This window comes from Pteronotus mesoamericanus, unplaced genomic scaffold (genome assembly GCF_021234165.1).
Source record: "Pteronotus mesoamericanus isolate MK-2021 breed Mesoamerican mustached bat unplaced genomic scaffold, CSHL_Meso_final contig_105, whole genome shotgun sequence".
Taxonomy (NCBI): Eukaryota; Metazoa; Chordata; class Mammalia; order Chiroptera; family Mormoopidae; genus Pteronotus; species Pteronotus mesoamericanus.
Genome location: NW_026555006.1, coordinates 9749850 through 9767937, shown reverse-complemented (window position 1 = coordinate 9767937; position 18088 = coordinate 9749850). Strand labels below are relative to the sequence as shown.

The window sequence follows — 18088 nt, the reverse complement described above, 5'->3', positions numbered from 1 at the left end:
AGTAAAAAAATAAGTTGTACAAATTTACAATTAAAAATGAAAAACAGTACAACAGGAATCAAAATAATGACATTTATTTTTGAAATCCTGGAGATTGTATTTGGAAAATGACTAGGAACTCGGATTAATAACCCGACCATAATCTTCTCCTGGCAGGTTAGCAAATAACCATGAGAAAAATAATAAAAAACTTATACCCATTATAAACCTAAAACATAGATAACCATGCAATTAAGGAAAATAATTGCTATTTTAAAAGGGAGTACCATTTCTAAAACCAATAAATTCATCTTGAACATAGAAGACAGAATTCAGTGCACACAGAATTGTACACTGTAGTGGAGAAAAGCAGAAAGGGAAAATAAATATACCATAAAAAGAAATATCTGAATTTCTTTCTGCTTCGGAATTAGTCTGAAGCAATAAAAATAAATGATTTGAAAACAGACAAATCTCCCATACAGGATAATTCAAAATAATGTACGTAGATACTCTGCCCCCAAGGGGGTGAAGCATAACTCTCTGCTCCTTAAGTGTGGGCTGTGCAGAATACCTTCCTTCCAAAGAGTACCAGAGAGAAGAAGGGGAGGAACGTCACAGAGGAGACCCCTGACCAGTACCTCAGTCAGGTGATCAAGGTCAGCATCAACAAGTCATACTAACAGCACAGACCCTTGATGTGCTACAATGAGAATGATATTCATCAGAGTATGGTCTTCCTCCCAAAAATCATACTACCTAAGTCTTACCATGAGAAGAACATTTGACAAACTCCCACAGAGGGACATGCTACAACAAACATGACCAATACTCCTCAAAACTGTGAAGGACACCAAAAACAAAGGAAGCTGAGAAACTGCCACAACTAAGCAGACATGACTCAATGTATATGGTATTTTGGATAGACTCTTGAGACAGAAAAAGGTATTAGGAAAAAAAATAAAGAAATGTGAATAAAATATGGAATTCAGTTAATGATAATACATCAATATTTGTTCATCGATTGTGACAAATGTGCCACGCTAAATTAAGATGTTAATAATAGGGGGAATTGGGTATCAGGTATATAGAAACTCTCTTGTACTGTCTTTGTCCTTTTTCTGCAAATCTAAAACTGTTTTAAAACAAAAAGTCTATTTGAAATTGTCATTGAATTTCATAGGACACACTTTTAAATAATTTATAGAATGTCGTCAACCCTTGATAACCTACATGAAATTTCTCTCAGGCCCCAATGTTAGAAAAAGTTCTCTCTCTCCTGAACAGCAGTCCGGTTCTTCTCTGTTCACTCGGTTCATCTTAATTAGGTTCTGATCCTTGTTTTCACCACGAGGAAGCCTGGAAACAAACCTATCAGTAATTATGAATAACAGAATAGTTTCTATGAAGCTTTTGGCATCATCTTCGTTATTCTTTTAGTATTTTCACTCCACTATGATTTTTTTAAAATGTTATCACTGTTTCTATCTTACTTTATTACTAGGCACTTCAAATTTCCTTAGAGCAAGAACTTAATATGTTTTGGTCTGATTATACAAAATTTTATTATTCAAATTTCTGACTTCCCATTTCTCATGTTACTAAAATTCTGGACAGTTTCCCACTCAACAGCTAGAATGTGGATAATTACTTCATTCAACTTCAGTTCTTGAACTGCAAAATGGTAACACCACCACCTGCTTTAACTGATGGTTTCCAGGGCAAATGTGTTCACATTTCATAAAATGCCTATTACAGACAAAGAAAATACACACATTAAATGACAATTACCATTATTATTACTAACAAAAGTGGCAATAATTATTTTCCTTAATACAAAGAGAATGGAGCTGAATTACAAATTAATCATAAGCCAGGTGGTGATTTTCTCAGTGATTCAGATAAACAAGAGTAGCTGCCATATTTTGAAGGATGAGAATAATAACTGAAGGGAGGTGAGGGAACAACACACGAAGGGGAGGGGAGAAAAACAGATAAGGAGCGGAGGGGGACCTCACATTTACTGTCACTGCCAAAAACAAGTCTGAAAGCTTTAAGACAAGGTGAAATCCAATTACTTTTCAGCCTTAACTCCACTAGAATAATAAAAAACACCCTCTAGCCCTTTTGGCATTCATTTCCCCATAGCCTCCCAAAACAATCATAATAAGATCCAAATAAACACCAAATCTGAATCTCCCCTTGGCCCAGGGGATGCCAAGTTCATGTTTTACTGCCTAGAGTTTCATTTTTGTTTTTGGGGGTTTTTTTGTTTTTTTTTTGTTTTGGGGTTTGGGGTTTTTTTTTTTTTTAAGCATCGTCACATTTAATTTCAGACCCTCCTTCATCTTTCTTACTCTTAAAGAAAGAACAACAGGGGATTTTCATTAAAAGAGCCATGCATTCTTAAAATATTATGTGCTACACCTTTTATTTACAGCATCTCTAAAATCCTCAATAACCTTGAATGGATGTCCAGATGAGGACCTGAGGCTCACGGAAGGGGTGGTGTGTGGGGTGTGGAGCACGTAATTTGCTCCAGGTTCCTGCAAATAATACACAGCACCCAGGCCAGTCTGACTACAAGGGTTTCCCCCTTTCCACTATGCCAGATATTTAATGCAAAGACTCCTGCCAGAATTGATAGAAAAAGGGAAGAAAATAAAATAGCTAATTCCTTCCAAAAATTCTTCAGCACTGCATTGGAAGTTTTCCTGCTACCTCACTCAGTCTGTACACTGAACCCATGGAGTGGGTGCTGCCATTATCCACTTATACGATTGAGAAAGTTCAGAGGGGTTACGGGTTTCACCCTGATCATGCAGGGGGAAACTGAGAAGGGAGAAAGAATTGGAGGCTAAGAAAAACAACAGGGGAGAGAGACAGCTGTAAGAGATAGGTGTGCCAGGGAGAGGGCAGCCACCTGTGCAAGAACTCAGTGCCTGGCATCCGAGGTCTGCAGAAGACAAGGACCCCGGAGGGGAGGCCTTTGAAGGCACTTGCAAGTGAGCAAGTACAGGGCAAGGGGCGCAAAGAGGAGGATTGAAAATTTGTACTAATAAAAATAGAATGAGTCATGAGTGTCAAAGCCAATTTTAAAAAATGGCAGGGATGACGGGACAGCCAATAAATCATTTCTGCGCATTAAACTTTATGCTCCCTTGGGGTATGAGATTGTCATGAGCAGGGCTGGAAGCTCCCCAGCACGTTCCGATAGGTCAACAGAAGCTCTCCATTTTTAAATTCACCAAATTCATTAAACCTTTTAAAATATTTCCAATCCCTGGAAGGGACTGGAAGTCCCATATTACTTTCATGTATAATCTGTTAGGCAATGTTGTCCAAAACTACCTGATCATATAACCACCTGGGGCACTTGTTAAACATAAAATTCCCAGGTACTGCATGGGGATTCTGATTCCATAGTCTCAAAATTGGAAGCCCTGGGTATCTGTGCTTTGAAAAAACGATTCAGCTAATTCCTACAATCAGGATAGTTTAGAAAAATTGGCTTAATAGAGCTCTCCAAAGAAGCTTACAAGATAGTCATCATGACCCCATTTTACAGATAAGGAACGTGAGATTCACATAAGGAAAGGACATACCCAAAATCACACAACTCTTGTGTGTCAGAACCAAGAACAAGAAGTCACATTGTGACTGCACGGTGGGTATGCATGACACCACATTTAAATCTATCTGAGCCAGAGCTAGCTTCAAAAAGTCTACTCCTCGATGTCTTCAAATGGCATGAGACACGAGGAAATGGGCGTTTAGGCTATCCAGCACCATCAGAAAGAACCAGGGAGCCCTGGGAACTCTGGGTTGAATAACACATCCCGACCCCCCAGAGAAAGAAAACACAGAAGGAAAGCAAGGTCTTCCTCTGTCTGTAGTAAATTGTGTCCTCAAGGTTTACAGGCCAATGAGGTATTCCTGATACCCACACTATTACTGCTGCTTTGACTAAATAGGTCCATTTGGCTAAAATAATGAAAACATTTCTTTCACTACTGCACAAAGGTTAAAAAAAAAACAAAAAACAAAAAAACCTATGAAAAAGTCCTTCCAGAAATAACTTCAGACAATTAATTTCACACCAAAAAAGGAATGTCCAAGATGAGATTCTCACCCACACCCTCACGGCCCCATTGGTGGTAACATTGTAACCAATGACTAATTGTATCTGCTCTGGTTAAGTTCAGACCACTCCTCCAGAGCTTTCCCCCCAGAGAGGGGCAAGAACCTGAGGTTCACTGAAGCCATTTGTACACGCATGTGGCTCCTCACTGCCCTGAGACCCTAGATTAATAATCATTTCATTGGTGGCAGGGGAGGATAATCCACATGAAAAATGATGTGACTGTGAAACATGTCTTCTTCTATCTCCTTTCTGAAAGGCCCTGCTGCTGAACTACCACATTCTTATCAAGTCTCTACAAGAAAAAGTCCAAACCACACAAAATGAGATAGAAAGAACACAGGGGAAATGGTACTCCTATCCCAGCTTCCCTTGAGTTTAAATAAAAAGGAAAATGGGGAAGATTTAGTCCTTTCTGAATGAGCTGACTTTAAGATACAACACCTGCCTCCACAAATACATATATTTATACAGGTTTATCTGTCCTCTGGGTATGGATCCTCTTCCTCACAGATTTGTTCAATATAGATTCTAACTCATTTTCAAGATGAGAAGACCCCACCCTGCTGCCACCCCCTTGTGCATCTTCCGAAACCTGAGATCAGAATGACAACTGATGCACATAGTTTGAGATTTCAGGTCAAGCCTGCCTACACACAGACACACGCGTGTGCATGCACACACAAACACACACACACTCTTCATTACAGCAGCCACAATTTCACACTCAATCAGTATTTTCTAAATTGTCGCTGCCATGTAGCACATATTTATTTATAACATTCATAATTAATTTAAAAATATTGCGGATTTCCAACATATACACCTCTACATTCTGCAATGATTCAGGTACCTTAATATAAAAGGCAAAATAGGTTCATAATACACCCATCAAGCTTCCTTAAAAAACATATGTATCTCTTATGGGTGAAAAGGGCAAAGGAATTAAGAAGTACAAATTGGCAGTTATAAAAACAGTCACAGGGATAGAAAGTACAGCATAGGGAATATACTCAATAATATTATATATAATAATTATGCACCGTGTCAGATAGGTATTAGACTTGCTGGGATGATCGCTTCATAGGTTATATAAATGTCTGATCACTATGTTATACACATAAAACTAATATAATATTGTATGTCAACTATAATAGAAAAATGAAATTCTTTTTTAAAAACCGTATCTCTTGCCTTAACTTTAGAGGCCAAAAAATATATTTTCCTTTTATTCACTAAGTAAGAAGTGCCTTTGGAAAACAGTCACATTTCATGATGGACTGTCCATGTCTCTTTCAAATGTGTCCAATTTCAATGAGTGGTCTTCGCTTGGATACCGCGTTCTGGGCCTCTTAGGCACAGTGGTGCTTGGGCATGTGCAATGAAGGTGGAAGATGGATTCAAGATGTTTCAAGTACGCAAAATCGCATGCAGATGTACAAACAGTGCGTCCAGTCAAAGCGAGTTAAGAAAGCAATATATATACAGATAGCCGAGAATGGATGAGCGCAAATAAAATCTAACTTGTAATTAACATACCGTGCTGTGACACCTGTTGCCTTCCACGATAAGAAGTCTGGGAGATCAAAGAAATGTCCCGCCTTATCCCAGCAAGTCTCTCTCAAGTTCTGCCAAATTAAATATATATTAGAATCAATTATGGCCTGTTTTCTCTACCCCTCTCTTCCTTCAATAATGTCTCAAAATTTTCAAAACAAAAGCATAGCCAACAATGCCCAATAAAACATCTGTTCAGGGGCTGAGAGAGGGGATGATGTAAAAGTGGTACCTATAGAGGAAAGAAATATTGGCAATTATTGATCCTTGCAAAAATGACCATAATTTCCCTTTTTTCTCTTTTTGCCAATCCGGAGGAGTAGGAAGCACACTCTGGGAAGGTATGCAATCCATCTCCCCAGTGAAGGACCAGAGTTTAAGCTTCAAGACATATAAGATTTCAAAGCTGAACAGCTGTAGGCTGTGTGTGTGGGTGGGGGTGAGGGGGAGGTGCGGATTGCACAAAGAAATTCATGCACAAACCAGAACATGCCCTGCCCATGGAAAACTCTCCCCACACCAACTGGTTCCAAAGGCAATAGGAAATGTGATTCCTGCCCTCAAAGAACTTCCAATCTAAGCCAAAGAAAATGGCACATAATCAAGTTATTACTTTAAGTTTTTAAAACATTTGTTTCTTCCACACTGCCAATGTGGTCAGAGCTTTTCTTGCCAGTGGGCGTTTTCTTTCCTCTGCCAAAGACACCTGGAACATTCATTCCTCACCCACCGCCCTGTTTCCTCCCACGGTCCACGTCACCCTGCTCCCTTTGGTTAACCCTACACACCCTTCCCTGGGCTGGCCTTCCAAGACACACGGCTCACATTAGGGCTGGCTCTCACACAACCCATACAACCATGCAATTATGTGTGAATGTCTTTCTTTCCTCTAGGATTGTAAGCTCTCTGAGGACAAGGACCTTGTCAGTTTATGCACCACGACTGTCCGGCTCTTCCCCCTACACGGGGCTAGACCCTTAGTTGTGAAGTAGAAACTACATGACTCCATTCCCTTCACTAGGCCAGGCTGGACATGTGACCTGAGCCAATCAGATCTCTCTCTTCTCTTAGGAATTTAGAATTAGGGTCCAAATAGAGTCATTCAATTTCTGCCTACGAATGAAACTGGAGGTAAGATAAACTTGGAAACTGTGAAGTGGCCATTTCCTATACCTGGAGAAGCAGAACTTCATAAAGAGAAGAGAGAGTAAAGCAGTCTAGAAGTAATAACAAAAAATGTTTCCTGCTACCCAGGCAACTGTCCATGTCTCGGTTTCAATTATCCCCTCCCCAACAGGCTACAATGACAATGAATGTATCATTATACATGTATCATTATACAATGAATGTATAAGCATGAGGGTATCTTGGAGACCCTAAGGGTCACAATGCAGAGGTCCAGAAGAGACATATTCCAGTGTCTGCCCGAGGGTGACACATAGCAGGCACTCAATAAATAGTTGTTGAACAACCAAACTGCTCAGTTTTACCTTCTGATCTCTCATGTGAGGAGGGCTTTGGGGTTCATGAGGGGCTTCCACGTGTGTTCTGTCCTTAGAGCAATACGAAAGTCCTGAGTGTTATTACATCTAATTTACAGGCATACAACTGGACGTCATCGACATGTGCCCTCAAATTCTGGGAGTTCTTCCTATTTCTTCCTTCCTATCACAACTATATGAACACAGGCATCTATGCACAGCAGAGAAACTTAGTATTACATCAAAAGGGTTCTGATGTAAACAGTTCCTTTTCTATTCTTGTTGTTGTTTGTTTAAATTCTTAAGCATTTGGATGAGCACTTATATCTAGAAAGGGCTAAAGCTCTCTTTGAACACCCACATATGTTAATGTTAAACAAAGCAAAATTTAAAGTTGACTACATATGCTCAACACAGCTATGAACCAGAGGCATCTTTATACACTAACAGGTCACAATAGAAAAAAAATAGCAGCCTTTGAAACTAGTATGTGAGTCAAAGTAGTGAAACTAATAGCATGCCTTCTGGGTAATCCAAAAATTCTCTTTCCATGTGCCTTGTGATTTCAGTAACTGGTTCTCAGGGAGAAAGAGAAAATGGTGTCTCCTCCTAAAAGCTCCAGAAATCCAAGGTCAGTCACGAGAAATGAACCACTAAAACCACTGCAGCAACAACCAGCGCTTCAAGCCAGAGCTGAACAAACTTCCTAAACTCAGAAAACAACTGCTTCTGTTAGATCTTCATAGGGTCATTAAAGACCTTGCAGAATGGGAGCTTTCACCGTGTGGCCATGGCCTCCTAGCAGAACCTCAAAGAGAACTTCAGACCTCTCGCCAAAAAGACACACGCTGAGGGTAGGAGCACAAGGCAGCCAGGAGTGTCATTTCTGCTTGAGACCACGCCAGCTTCATTGATCAAAGCCAGGGACCCCAGTTCACCCTCTCTACAGGATGAGAAACCAGAAACAACATCATATTAGAAGTACGAGGTATGCTGCAGAACATACATTGTCTTGGAGAAGAAGAAAGCAACAGTCTCCGCTTTCTCTACAAACGTAGCCTAGAGATTAGCCAGCAAAGGGGAGGGAGAAAGAGTTTGCCTGGATGAGAAGGAAAGTCTCCAGAAGCTTGATCCCTTTACTTCAAGAGGCTGAGAGACTACCTGTGAGGATCCCATGATGTTCTCATGTTGGGTTACCTAATTCACAAATGTTCTGTCATCAAATGACAGACTGGTCAAAGGCACATTAGCCCCCATGGACAAAATTTTAATCCAGTTCTGTGGGAAAAAATCTCTCTACCTCTCTCCTTCCCCAGCCAGTTCAGTCCCAGCCAAGGGCCTCAATCTTACTGAATTAGTTCTATCCTTGTAACCATTGGGCCTACATCAAGACACAGTGACTGCCCTCTTACATTCCTCCACAGCTTATAATAGGGCTCCCACGTGCCTCCTCTCATCTGATTCTCTGAGTGGTTCAGAGGCATGTAGGCAATATACAATAGTCAAATACAAAGGATGTAGAAACTGGTTTGGATGACAAGATCTTAGCCCAATGTCACACAGGGCTGCCAGCTCTAAAGTGAGCATTCCTTCCTCCCTACGCTACAGAAGGCACCACCCTGAGGCCCCCAGATCTGTCAGAGGAGAGGGTTTTGGCCTTTTGGAACGGTCATGAAGGAAGCTGTTGTCATTCTTTATAGAAAAAAAAAAATGAAGAAAAAGAAATTTCTAAAAAATAATAAGAAAATAAAGACCCTTCCCAAACACATTTTATATATATATGTATTTTTTAATTTCAGAGATTTCACTTTCAATCCTGAGAAACTCACTCAACTTCTCTGTACCCAATAACAGCTTCTCTGCACTGATGGTGGACGGGTTAGGGGGAGCACAGAGCAGTCCTCACATGTGCAACCTTAGTGGTACGTCATCATACTGAGCTAAATCCAGTTTTAACTAGGAGACCTCTGTGCTGAATGGGTTAAGTCTATCCTCCAGTTACCAAGCAACTAACAAAAATGAGTCTTTTGAAGAAAAAAGACATCAGCCATGATTTGGGGTGTGTGACTTGGCACTAAGACTTCTGCATTCCAATAAAAATCCTTTGAGCAAGCAATCCCCCAGGCTTGAAAGCAACCAAAGGAACTCTTTACTTTTTTTTTTTTTTAAATCACGTATTACTTCATAAAACTACAGCATTTCTTGGGAGGAGGCACTGCTCAAAGAGCACACAGCTGCAGGTCTCAGCAGAGGGTGGAGGTGGAACAGTATATCCTGGACTCCCGGCCAGGCAGCAGCCACCCCAGCCTCAGGGCAGGGACATGAGGATTTCTCCCCTCCCCTCTCACTGGAGGCCTTAAGGTCTGAGCTGGCTTCTAGACGCTGAGGGAACTTGTGTGGAAAATGAAGCAGATACTGCAATGCTCGTTGGAGGCGCCAGGGTCAAGGTGCAGCAAGAGAAAGCTGGGATGACCAGTTCCAAAAGTGTTGTCCATGTATTTCATTATTTATTGTAAAGAGATTCTATCTGGAATATCTTCAGTGGGCAGTGAATAAAAGGGAGGGTATAGAGTTCTCTAATTCTCCATCCAGTAAGTGCCTGAACACTCCAAATACTCACAATGTTGTTTTCCAGCACAAATACCCACAAAAAAAGCCAAACCTTATCCTCACTCTGCATTCAAGACTCCAAATTAGGGCACGAGCTGATGGTCCAGAGAGGAAAGATGTATCAGGAAGAAACTTAATTCTCAAATGTCATTCTTAAAAGAAAAGTGATGCTGAAAACATGAAGTGGGTCATAATCCCCAACCAGAAACTTCCCAGAATGAATGAAACAATTGTGTTTCAAACTCCCATCCACAGAGAAAAAAAATCTAACACTGGACATATTGCAAGTCAGACAGACAAACAGATACACTGAGAGGTCTGTGCTACTAGAAGCATCTTTCTAAAAACTGAAAATGTACCATCATGTTCCTTTGTTGAAAATGGTTTGACAGTTCCCCATGGCCTAAAATCACATTTTATCTCCTTGGCATGGTTCTCAGGACATTTAACAACCTGGCTTCAACTCGGCCATTATTTTTATGAATTCTTCTGGACTCACTGCCCATCACCCCCTCCTAGATCTCTCCGTCCTGCTCTCACCTCATTTCTCTCACTTCCCCAAATGCATTATGCACTTTTATATTTCTGTGCCTCTACTGAGGCTAATGCCTCTACTTGGATTGACTTTCCCATCTTCTTCCATGATCAAAGTTTTCTACCTTTGATTCAAGTCCAGCTCAAATATCACCTTTTCAGTGAATCCCTCCACCCATCCTTTGCTATATCCTAATTACATATTCATGTGCCTACATCCACCTCGTGGATTTGACAAACTCCTGGAGGGTAAAAGCCGACTCATGGGGGAAAAAACATAAAAAGTTTCAAGGCCTATAAAGAAATTTAAAGTCAGAGCCTTTAAAGTTCAAACAGAGATGGAAAAAGATGTGTGCAAAGGAAAAGGCAATTAATTTAAAATGATGTATGGCAATAATGTAATGAGCACAATACCAAGGGTTGGTGAGTCAGCCTCCTAACGTTATCACAATATTTTCAGTGCGGTCATATAGCTGCCTCTAATGACTAATCACAGACAGGGTTCAGAAGAGAGGAAGGGCTTTGGGGTCGGGTGGCTAGTACAGGCTTCCTAGGGAAGATTGGAGCTAAAGCCAAAAGGTCAAGTGAAAGGAATATTTATGCTACTGTGGACAATGGCACCCAAAAATCAAAAACCTGAAATGGTAAGATTACCCCCATTAGAGCAGGATTTAACTGTAACTTCATAGAATAAAACTGTAAAATAAAATAATTCCATTGTGTAATGTACATTCTTCAATTTTCAAGAAATGCACTTATATATGCATCTTCCCTCCCATCACCGCCTTCCCTAGAGCCCTACTGTCGTACAGAAACAAATTTATAATCCACACTGGAGCTGATTTCCCAACCATAAAAATGTTATCATCTACATGAAAGCTGATCATATTCGGCATAGTTGACTTTGCCCAGGAATGTGATACCACCACACGCATTAGGAAAACAAGGCTTTGGTATGTGGGCTTTAAGAACTTTGGAGTCAGGCAGACCTGAGTTTGATTACTGTCCTCACCACTTCGCAGCTGTGTAGCTTTAAGCAAATTAATTTCTTAAGCTCCAGTTTCCTCAAATGCCATTATTACTAGCCTCTACCTCAAAGGGATATTGTGAGAATTAAATGAAATAATGTAGAGGGCCTGATAAGTCAATGAGTTTCACTCTAATTACTGCTATAGAGCTTCATGTTTTTCAAAGCACTTGAACATGCATGATCTCATCTGATCTGTATAATTCTTTAAGGCAGGGAGGGCAAGAAATTATAAACCCCATCTTGCATGTTAAGAAACTAAAATCCAGAAGAGAACCACACCATGACTGTCCCAAAATTACACACAGATAAGTGGGAAGACAGAGTGAAATGTAGATCTCTGTGGATCAGCCCAGTGCTAGTTCAGGTGTCCACCTCCCGAAAGCATAACAAACCCCAGAAGTGCCAGGAGAAAAGGAGGATGTCATGTTGACCTAGATAACCCAATTTCTTGTGGGTGGCACTGTCTATGGAAGGGAGGGAAGGAGGGAAAGAGGGAGGAAGGGAAAGCACCCTAATACGTAGAAGAGGCTTTGGGGTGTAAGGTCTTAGGACAAACATGAAAAAAGTAGAAGGGTTGGAGAAGTGGAAAGGTGAGGGGGTCTTAACACCTCTTTCTCCTGGACCCCTTCACACCCTTCTCATTGCTTGTCCGTCTCCTTCTTGAGCTCCTTTCCTTAGTCACCCTTTAAATGTGGATGCTACCAGAGTTCCTGCCTCATCCCCTCTTCTCACTGGTCACATGCTTGGCAATTGCAAATACTTCCATGATTCCAACCAGGTACAAGTGGAATGGCATGCCAAACCTCAACTCCCATTCACACTCTACTCTGATACATATCTCCTGTATGTCTCAAGGCACCTCTAATTCAACATGCCCAAGATGAAATATGTTATCTTCCCCAAAATGTTTTCCACCTCCTTGATTTTCTGTGCCAGTTGATCCAGTTACCTAAGGAATCATCTATACTCCTCTTATGCCTTACATCACAATGATTCCTTAAGTCACATGATTTAAACTCCCAATTAATTCATGAAGAGGTTCCCATCCCCTCATCTCCATGTATCAGTCAGATTTCTCCAAAGAAACAGAGCCAATAACACATCATACCCTCATCTTCACTACCCCACTTCCAGTCCACCATACTCTATCACCTGGATTACAGCTATCTCATCTATGATACACTACAAACATGGCTATAATTCTTCCCCTCCCTATATTCAATGCCCTTTGCAAAATGACTCTTTAGCTCTTTGGATGGATAGATGAATCTATTTATCTACCACTTGAATTGGGGCTGCCCTGATGACTTGTTTTGGTCAATGGAATGAAGAAGTAACACAGTGCTACTTCTCAACTGAGGCCTCAAAAGACCATGTTTTTGTCATCTTGGCATGTAATGCTCCATGTGAGGCTGTTCAAGCTGGCCTGCTGGATGATGTGAGGACACGTGGAGCAAAAATGAACCATCCCAGCCAAGGCTCAAAGACATGCAAGAGGGCTGAGCAAGGCCAAGATCAACAATCCCTACCCAGTAGCCCTCTACAGACTCTTGAATGAATTCAGTGGATACCAGAAAGAGTATCTTTCTGAGCAACTTGCATAACTATGAGGTTAGAAAATCAGTGGTTTTTTCTCCCACTAAGTTTTGAGTGACCTGTTACACAGCAAAGCTAATTGATACAGCCCTAACCTTCATATCTTATCCTCTTCAATTCCCACCCTATACACAGCCAATTAGCATGCAATGACCTGTGTAAAGTGGAAATTTGACCATATAAGTAATTGATTAATTCAATAAGTATTTATTTCATATCCTCTACATCTCAGGCACTGTGCCCAATGCTAAGAAAATGAGCAAACAACAGACACAGTTCCCACCTTTCAGGAAGCTTTCAATCTAGGATATTTTGTACCCTCAGTTTTCTACTACATTTGGAGTGAAAGATAAACTCATAAACATGACATATACAATCCACATATTACTTGCCAGCTTCACCTCTGATCATTATGAGATACTACACTGTATCACCCACATCCACTGTGCTTTTCCTCATCATTATATTTTTATTCATAGTGCACCCTATCTGCAATACCCTCCCTGGTCAACATGTACTCACCATTTAGGACTCAACTCAAATGTTACCCACACCATAAAATCTTCCCTAATTCCTGAGTTAGGTGCCTCTGTGCAATGCCCCCATGATACTCTGTGAATGTCCCAACCATGGCACTTCGCACCACCTGTTCACGTGCCTGTCTCCCTCATGAGACCAAAAGCTCCTGAGAGGCAGGGACTGTATGTTTTTCTCTCTCTCTTTATTCCTAGGGCCTAGCCCTGTATCTGATATATAAATGATGAATAACATTAGCTGAATGAATAAATAAATGAATGAGTGGAGATGTATAAGTAGAAGTTTGTGAAAATGGAAATAAGGAATGAATGGATAAATAAATGAGGTTGTGAATAAGAACTGTCCCAGTTTCTCTTTTCTCATTCAAGTAATGGCTTTTCACAGTCTATCTTAGGAGCAGACATATTCTAGCCAAGCCAGGCTGCCAGGAAGATAAATTTCTCTTCTCAGGGTGAGCAGGTCCTTTGGAGAAGTTTCATTTTAATTGGGAAATGGATTCATTCACTTCCTGGCTTAGACTCCTGGGTCAGTGCAGCACCATGTTGAATGGCTGCCAAGCGCCGCTGGAGAGGGGGCTGCAGCAGGAAAGGCGCTCCATCAGATGCTGGATGCTCTGGGACATCTGAGGACAGCCTGGTGTTACATTCAGGCTGACTCACATTGATGTCCCCTCCTCTCTCTTCCCCAAATGTCCTTCAACCCAAACTTTATTTATCCCCAACCCATAAAAGATGGGTGCACTTTACACTTCCATGATAGCATTTCTTTGGGGCTTATTTGGGTATATTATATCCTTCCTTGTTCATTTACACCACCGTCCATTTCCTGTAGGGGAGAGAAAAGAGCCACAACTGAGAAATCTCTTCCCTACTCCAACTGCAGAAGATCCAGACTTTGTAAGCTCTTCCTTATGGTGGATACCTAACAATCCAAAATCACAGAAAATGTCTCTTCTGGGAACACTACTTGCGTAATCTGTCAAGGGTCCTTGTGTAGGACACTGAACACTATATGATTACTGTGACCCGGCCCCAGGCTTCCTCTTTATTTTCACATGCCAACACCTTCTCCCATCGGCACCCCCACAGTCCCTGACTCCCCAAATGGACTTACGGAATGGCAGTTCTAGCAACGTGATAGGTTACTGTACACCAAGGTGACTTTGTACATCCTGCGGCCTCTTCTCCAGAGCCGGACTCTAAGGGTGAATATCCTGGCTCTAATACCTCATAGATGCATGGCCTTGGGAAAGCTCCTTGACTACTTTTCACTTCAATTTCCTTGTCCCATAATAGTTAACAATACCACTACCTACACCATAGGGTTGTTGAGGGAACAAATGAGCAAGTGTATATGAGCATTTAGAACAATATCTGGCACACAGTAAGTACTAAACAGCTGTTCTAGTCATTAGTTAGAATGTCCATTGCATCTCCTCTTTCCATCTTCAGGAAGGAGCAGGGGCTTTGGAGACTGATATACCTTAGTTCAAACCTTGGTTATCCTACTTATCCGTTGTGCTGACCAATAGTAGACCTAATATCTATGGGTCTCAGTTTGCTCTTTGACAGCAATATTCAACCAATCATATTGTCAGTAGGAGTCCATTGAACGAGGTTGTGTGCTAATGTGCCATCCTGGCACATCTCCAGTAGGTGTCAGTTTTCTCCACATCCTTCCTCTTCTCAAATTATATGGGGGCCTATCTGTCTCCCCTACTAGACTCTTAGCTCTTTTTAGGGAGAGACTATTACTTACTCATCTGTATCCCTAGACTTAACACGAAATAACCGTGTCTTAAATTAAATATTTATTGACCATGCAACAGTCTACCAGTCCTGGCTTGTGGCCAGGTATGAAGGTGGGCCATGAAAGGCAGGAATGTACTGGTCCTGATTCTCAGGTTGCATACTGGATAGATACAGCAAAAAGTCTGTGCTTACGAAGCACTCAGCAGGAATGCATAAATAGTTCAGAATAATTCAAGTTCTAAAATATCTGATTTATAAACTAAGAATGCTGCCCAGTCATGAAGGAGAGACACTGCCATGGGCAAGAGGTAGAGGACAGGCATTACTGAGGAGGCAGTGCCTGACCTTGGTGTGGAGGGAAGGCACAGACTAAGAAAGATGGAATGGAGAGCAGTCCAAGCTGGGGCAACCGCCTGAGCAAAAGTGCAGGAAGTAGCATCAACTGCATCCCTGGCCACGGAAAAGGACCCCTGAGAAGGGCAGCCTGAGAAATGTGTGCTGAAGTGCAAGAAGAGGTAAACCTGGATTTGGATTAGACAGTCAAGTCAAAAGAGAAGGCAGCCACCCCGTCCTGAGCAGGGGGTGATTTGTGAATCCAATTTCAGGAAGGTTAGGACAGCAACATGGTGAGCTGTCTGCAAGGGAGAAAGATAGGAGGCAGGAGAGCCACGTAGGGAAAGAAAGGGAGAAAGGAAAATGGAGGCAAAAGGAAAGATGAGCAAGAATGAAAATGTAACAAGATTAAGAAGAAAAAGAAGGAGATGGAATTAAAGACAAAAGCAAAAGAAAGAAGAATGGGTTTAACGTGAGAAATAAACAAAATGAGAAAGAAAAAGGAAGACAGAAACTATTTAAAATAAAAAAGATGTGTGGAAAACAACAGCAGGACCATGACAATGTCCCCGCTGAGACAAAACATGGAGAAGGGCAGGAGTCAGAGCCCCGCTCAGTCAGCACACTCTCTCTCCTCTGGGTGAATGAAGTCATGGCTGATGTCATTGCCTCTGAGTCACACGCCCACCAAAGCAGAGGTGGGAAGAGCCCTGCCTGGTGTTCCCACCCTCCTGGGCAATAGGGGTTAATTCACTGCGGTACTCTCTGGGGCGCAGTCTAGCCTAGTCCTGAGATGACTGAAATGACGAGAACTTCTCCTTCTGCCCAGGGAGGACACTGCAGCTCCATGAGCACTGGGAGCTCATCTTCAGCAAGTTTCAGGTCCAGATCCTTGAGATGGGAAAGTCAGAAAAGGTTTGGCGAACAGCTCCTGTCTTTGCTCTGACTGTGGCTAACATAAACCGGTTCCATCCCATGATGCCCAGAAAGGAAATTCCTGGTGTGAGTAGGATTGAATACACAACAGAGACCCAAAAGATGGTTTTCGACTGACTCATTGAGCTGTTCTTTCCCATTCTAAGCTCTCACCATACTGTATTTGCAGCACTTATACATACTGTATAAGCTCCCACCAAGTTCTTGTTCCTTCTGATTGCCAGACCTTTCCCCAGGCTCTTCCATCCACCCAGCCTGCCTTTTGCAAGCAGCCACCCCACCTGAGCACTTAGCTAACTCAATTCCATCCTTCAGCCCCCAGCCTCCATACCACCTCCTCAAGACTCCTCTTTCCAGAGTGACCTCAAGTTCCATTCCACTAACGTTACACTGTCACTTTATTTCTGCCTCTCTTCTAGAACATGAGAAGCTTGAGGACAGGGACTCAGTTTTATTTACTGCTCTATTCCCAACAGTTAATAAAGTACCTAGAATAAAATAAATTTCCAATAAATGCTTGTTGAATGAATGAATGCCCCTGATCAACTCTGGCAGAAACGCATTAGCACCATACTATTTTTAGACAATTTCTAAAACATACCCATTCTTAAAGCCATCATCCTGACAATGTTTGTTGCTAAAGACAATACCTTATAACTTAGTAATAATAGTGTAAGTGAAACGTCTCTGGAAACATTTGCTTGGAAACTCTGCATATGGATTTACTCTCTCCCTGATTCTTCCACTCCCCCTACCCCTGGCCTGTGAGCTGTTGTGGGAAGAGCACATGCTGTAGTTAAGTTTCAGTTAAGTCCCCCACTCTCCCACTCAGTAGCTGCATGAAGTGAACCTCCTCCAGCCTGTTCCCACCTGTTCCATCAGAAATAATACCTGTTCCCCAAGTTGTTCATAAAGAACAATGTGAATTTTACTACCTTTCACTCTTGGCTTTCTTAACTGCATCTACAGATAAGCATATGAAAAATAGACCCACTAACTTTCTTTCCAAACGTCATCTTCTGCCATCATCATAATCTGAAAATACATCACTCCCAGCAGCAGTCTACAACTTACCAAAAAACCTTCTGATACAGAATACTCATTAACACCATTTTATAGACAGGAAACTAAGGCCCATGAGTGAAGTGAATTGCCCGATATGCAGATAGTAAGTGAAAAGTCTAGGGTAAAACCCTGACCACTGGAACTCCAAACCAAATCAATACTCCTTCACCACTGTCCAGTTGCTGCTTCCCAGGACATGGGAGGTGCTCGATAAATGCTTGCATAGTGAGTCACTCTCTTCCTCAGGTCCATGGGCTTGTCTCTGACCCCCAGCCAAAGCCAGACCACAAGGCCTCTTGCCAAGACAACTGCAGTCGACTTCGCTCTGGTCTGGTTGTCTTCTCATCTATCTTAGGTTCTATCTTAGAATGCCAGCATTGAAGGAAAATTCCAGGGTCATGCAGACCACTTGTTCCCAAATGCCAGACCATAGCCTGGTGCTAGTCCATGAACAATAGTTTTCACTAATCAATAATGACATCCTAATAATAATATAATGTTAGGGAAAATGAAATTCTTATTCTTGATAATATTAAGC

The 18088-nt window shown here is 41.7% G+C and overlaps 1 protein-coding gene across 3 annotated transcripts in view; it reads right to left on the bottom strand.

The window, feature by feature from the left end:
* Positions 1–18088, bottom strand: part of FGGY (FGGY carbohydrate kinase domain containing) — a 385198-nt gene that overhangs the window by 312095 nt on the left and 55015 nt on the right. For all 3 annotated transcript variants that reach the window (XM_054573901.1, XM_054573920.1, XM_054573910.1), the window contains exon 5: positions 5660–5748. In XM_054573901.1, the coding sequence (XP_054429876.1) occupies positions 5660–5748 (89 nt within the window). The remainder of the gene's footprint in view (positions 1–5659; positions 5749–18088) is intronic.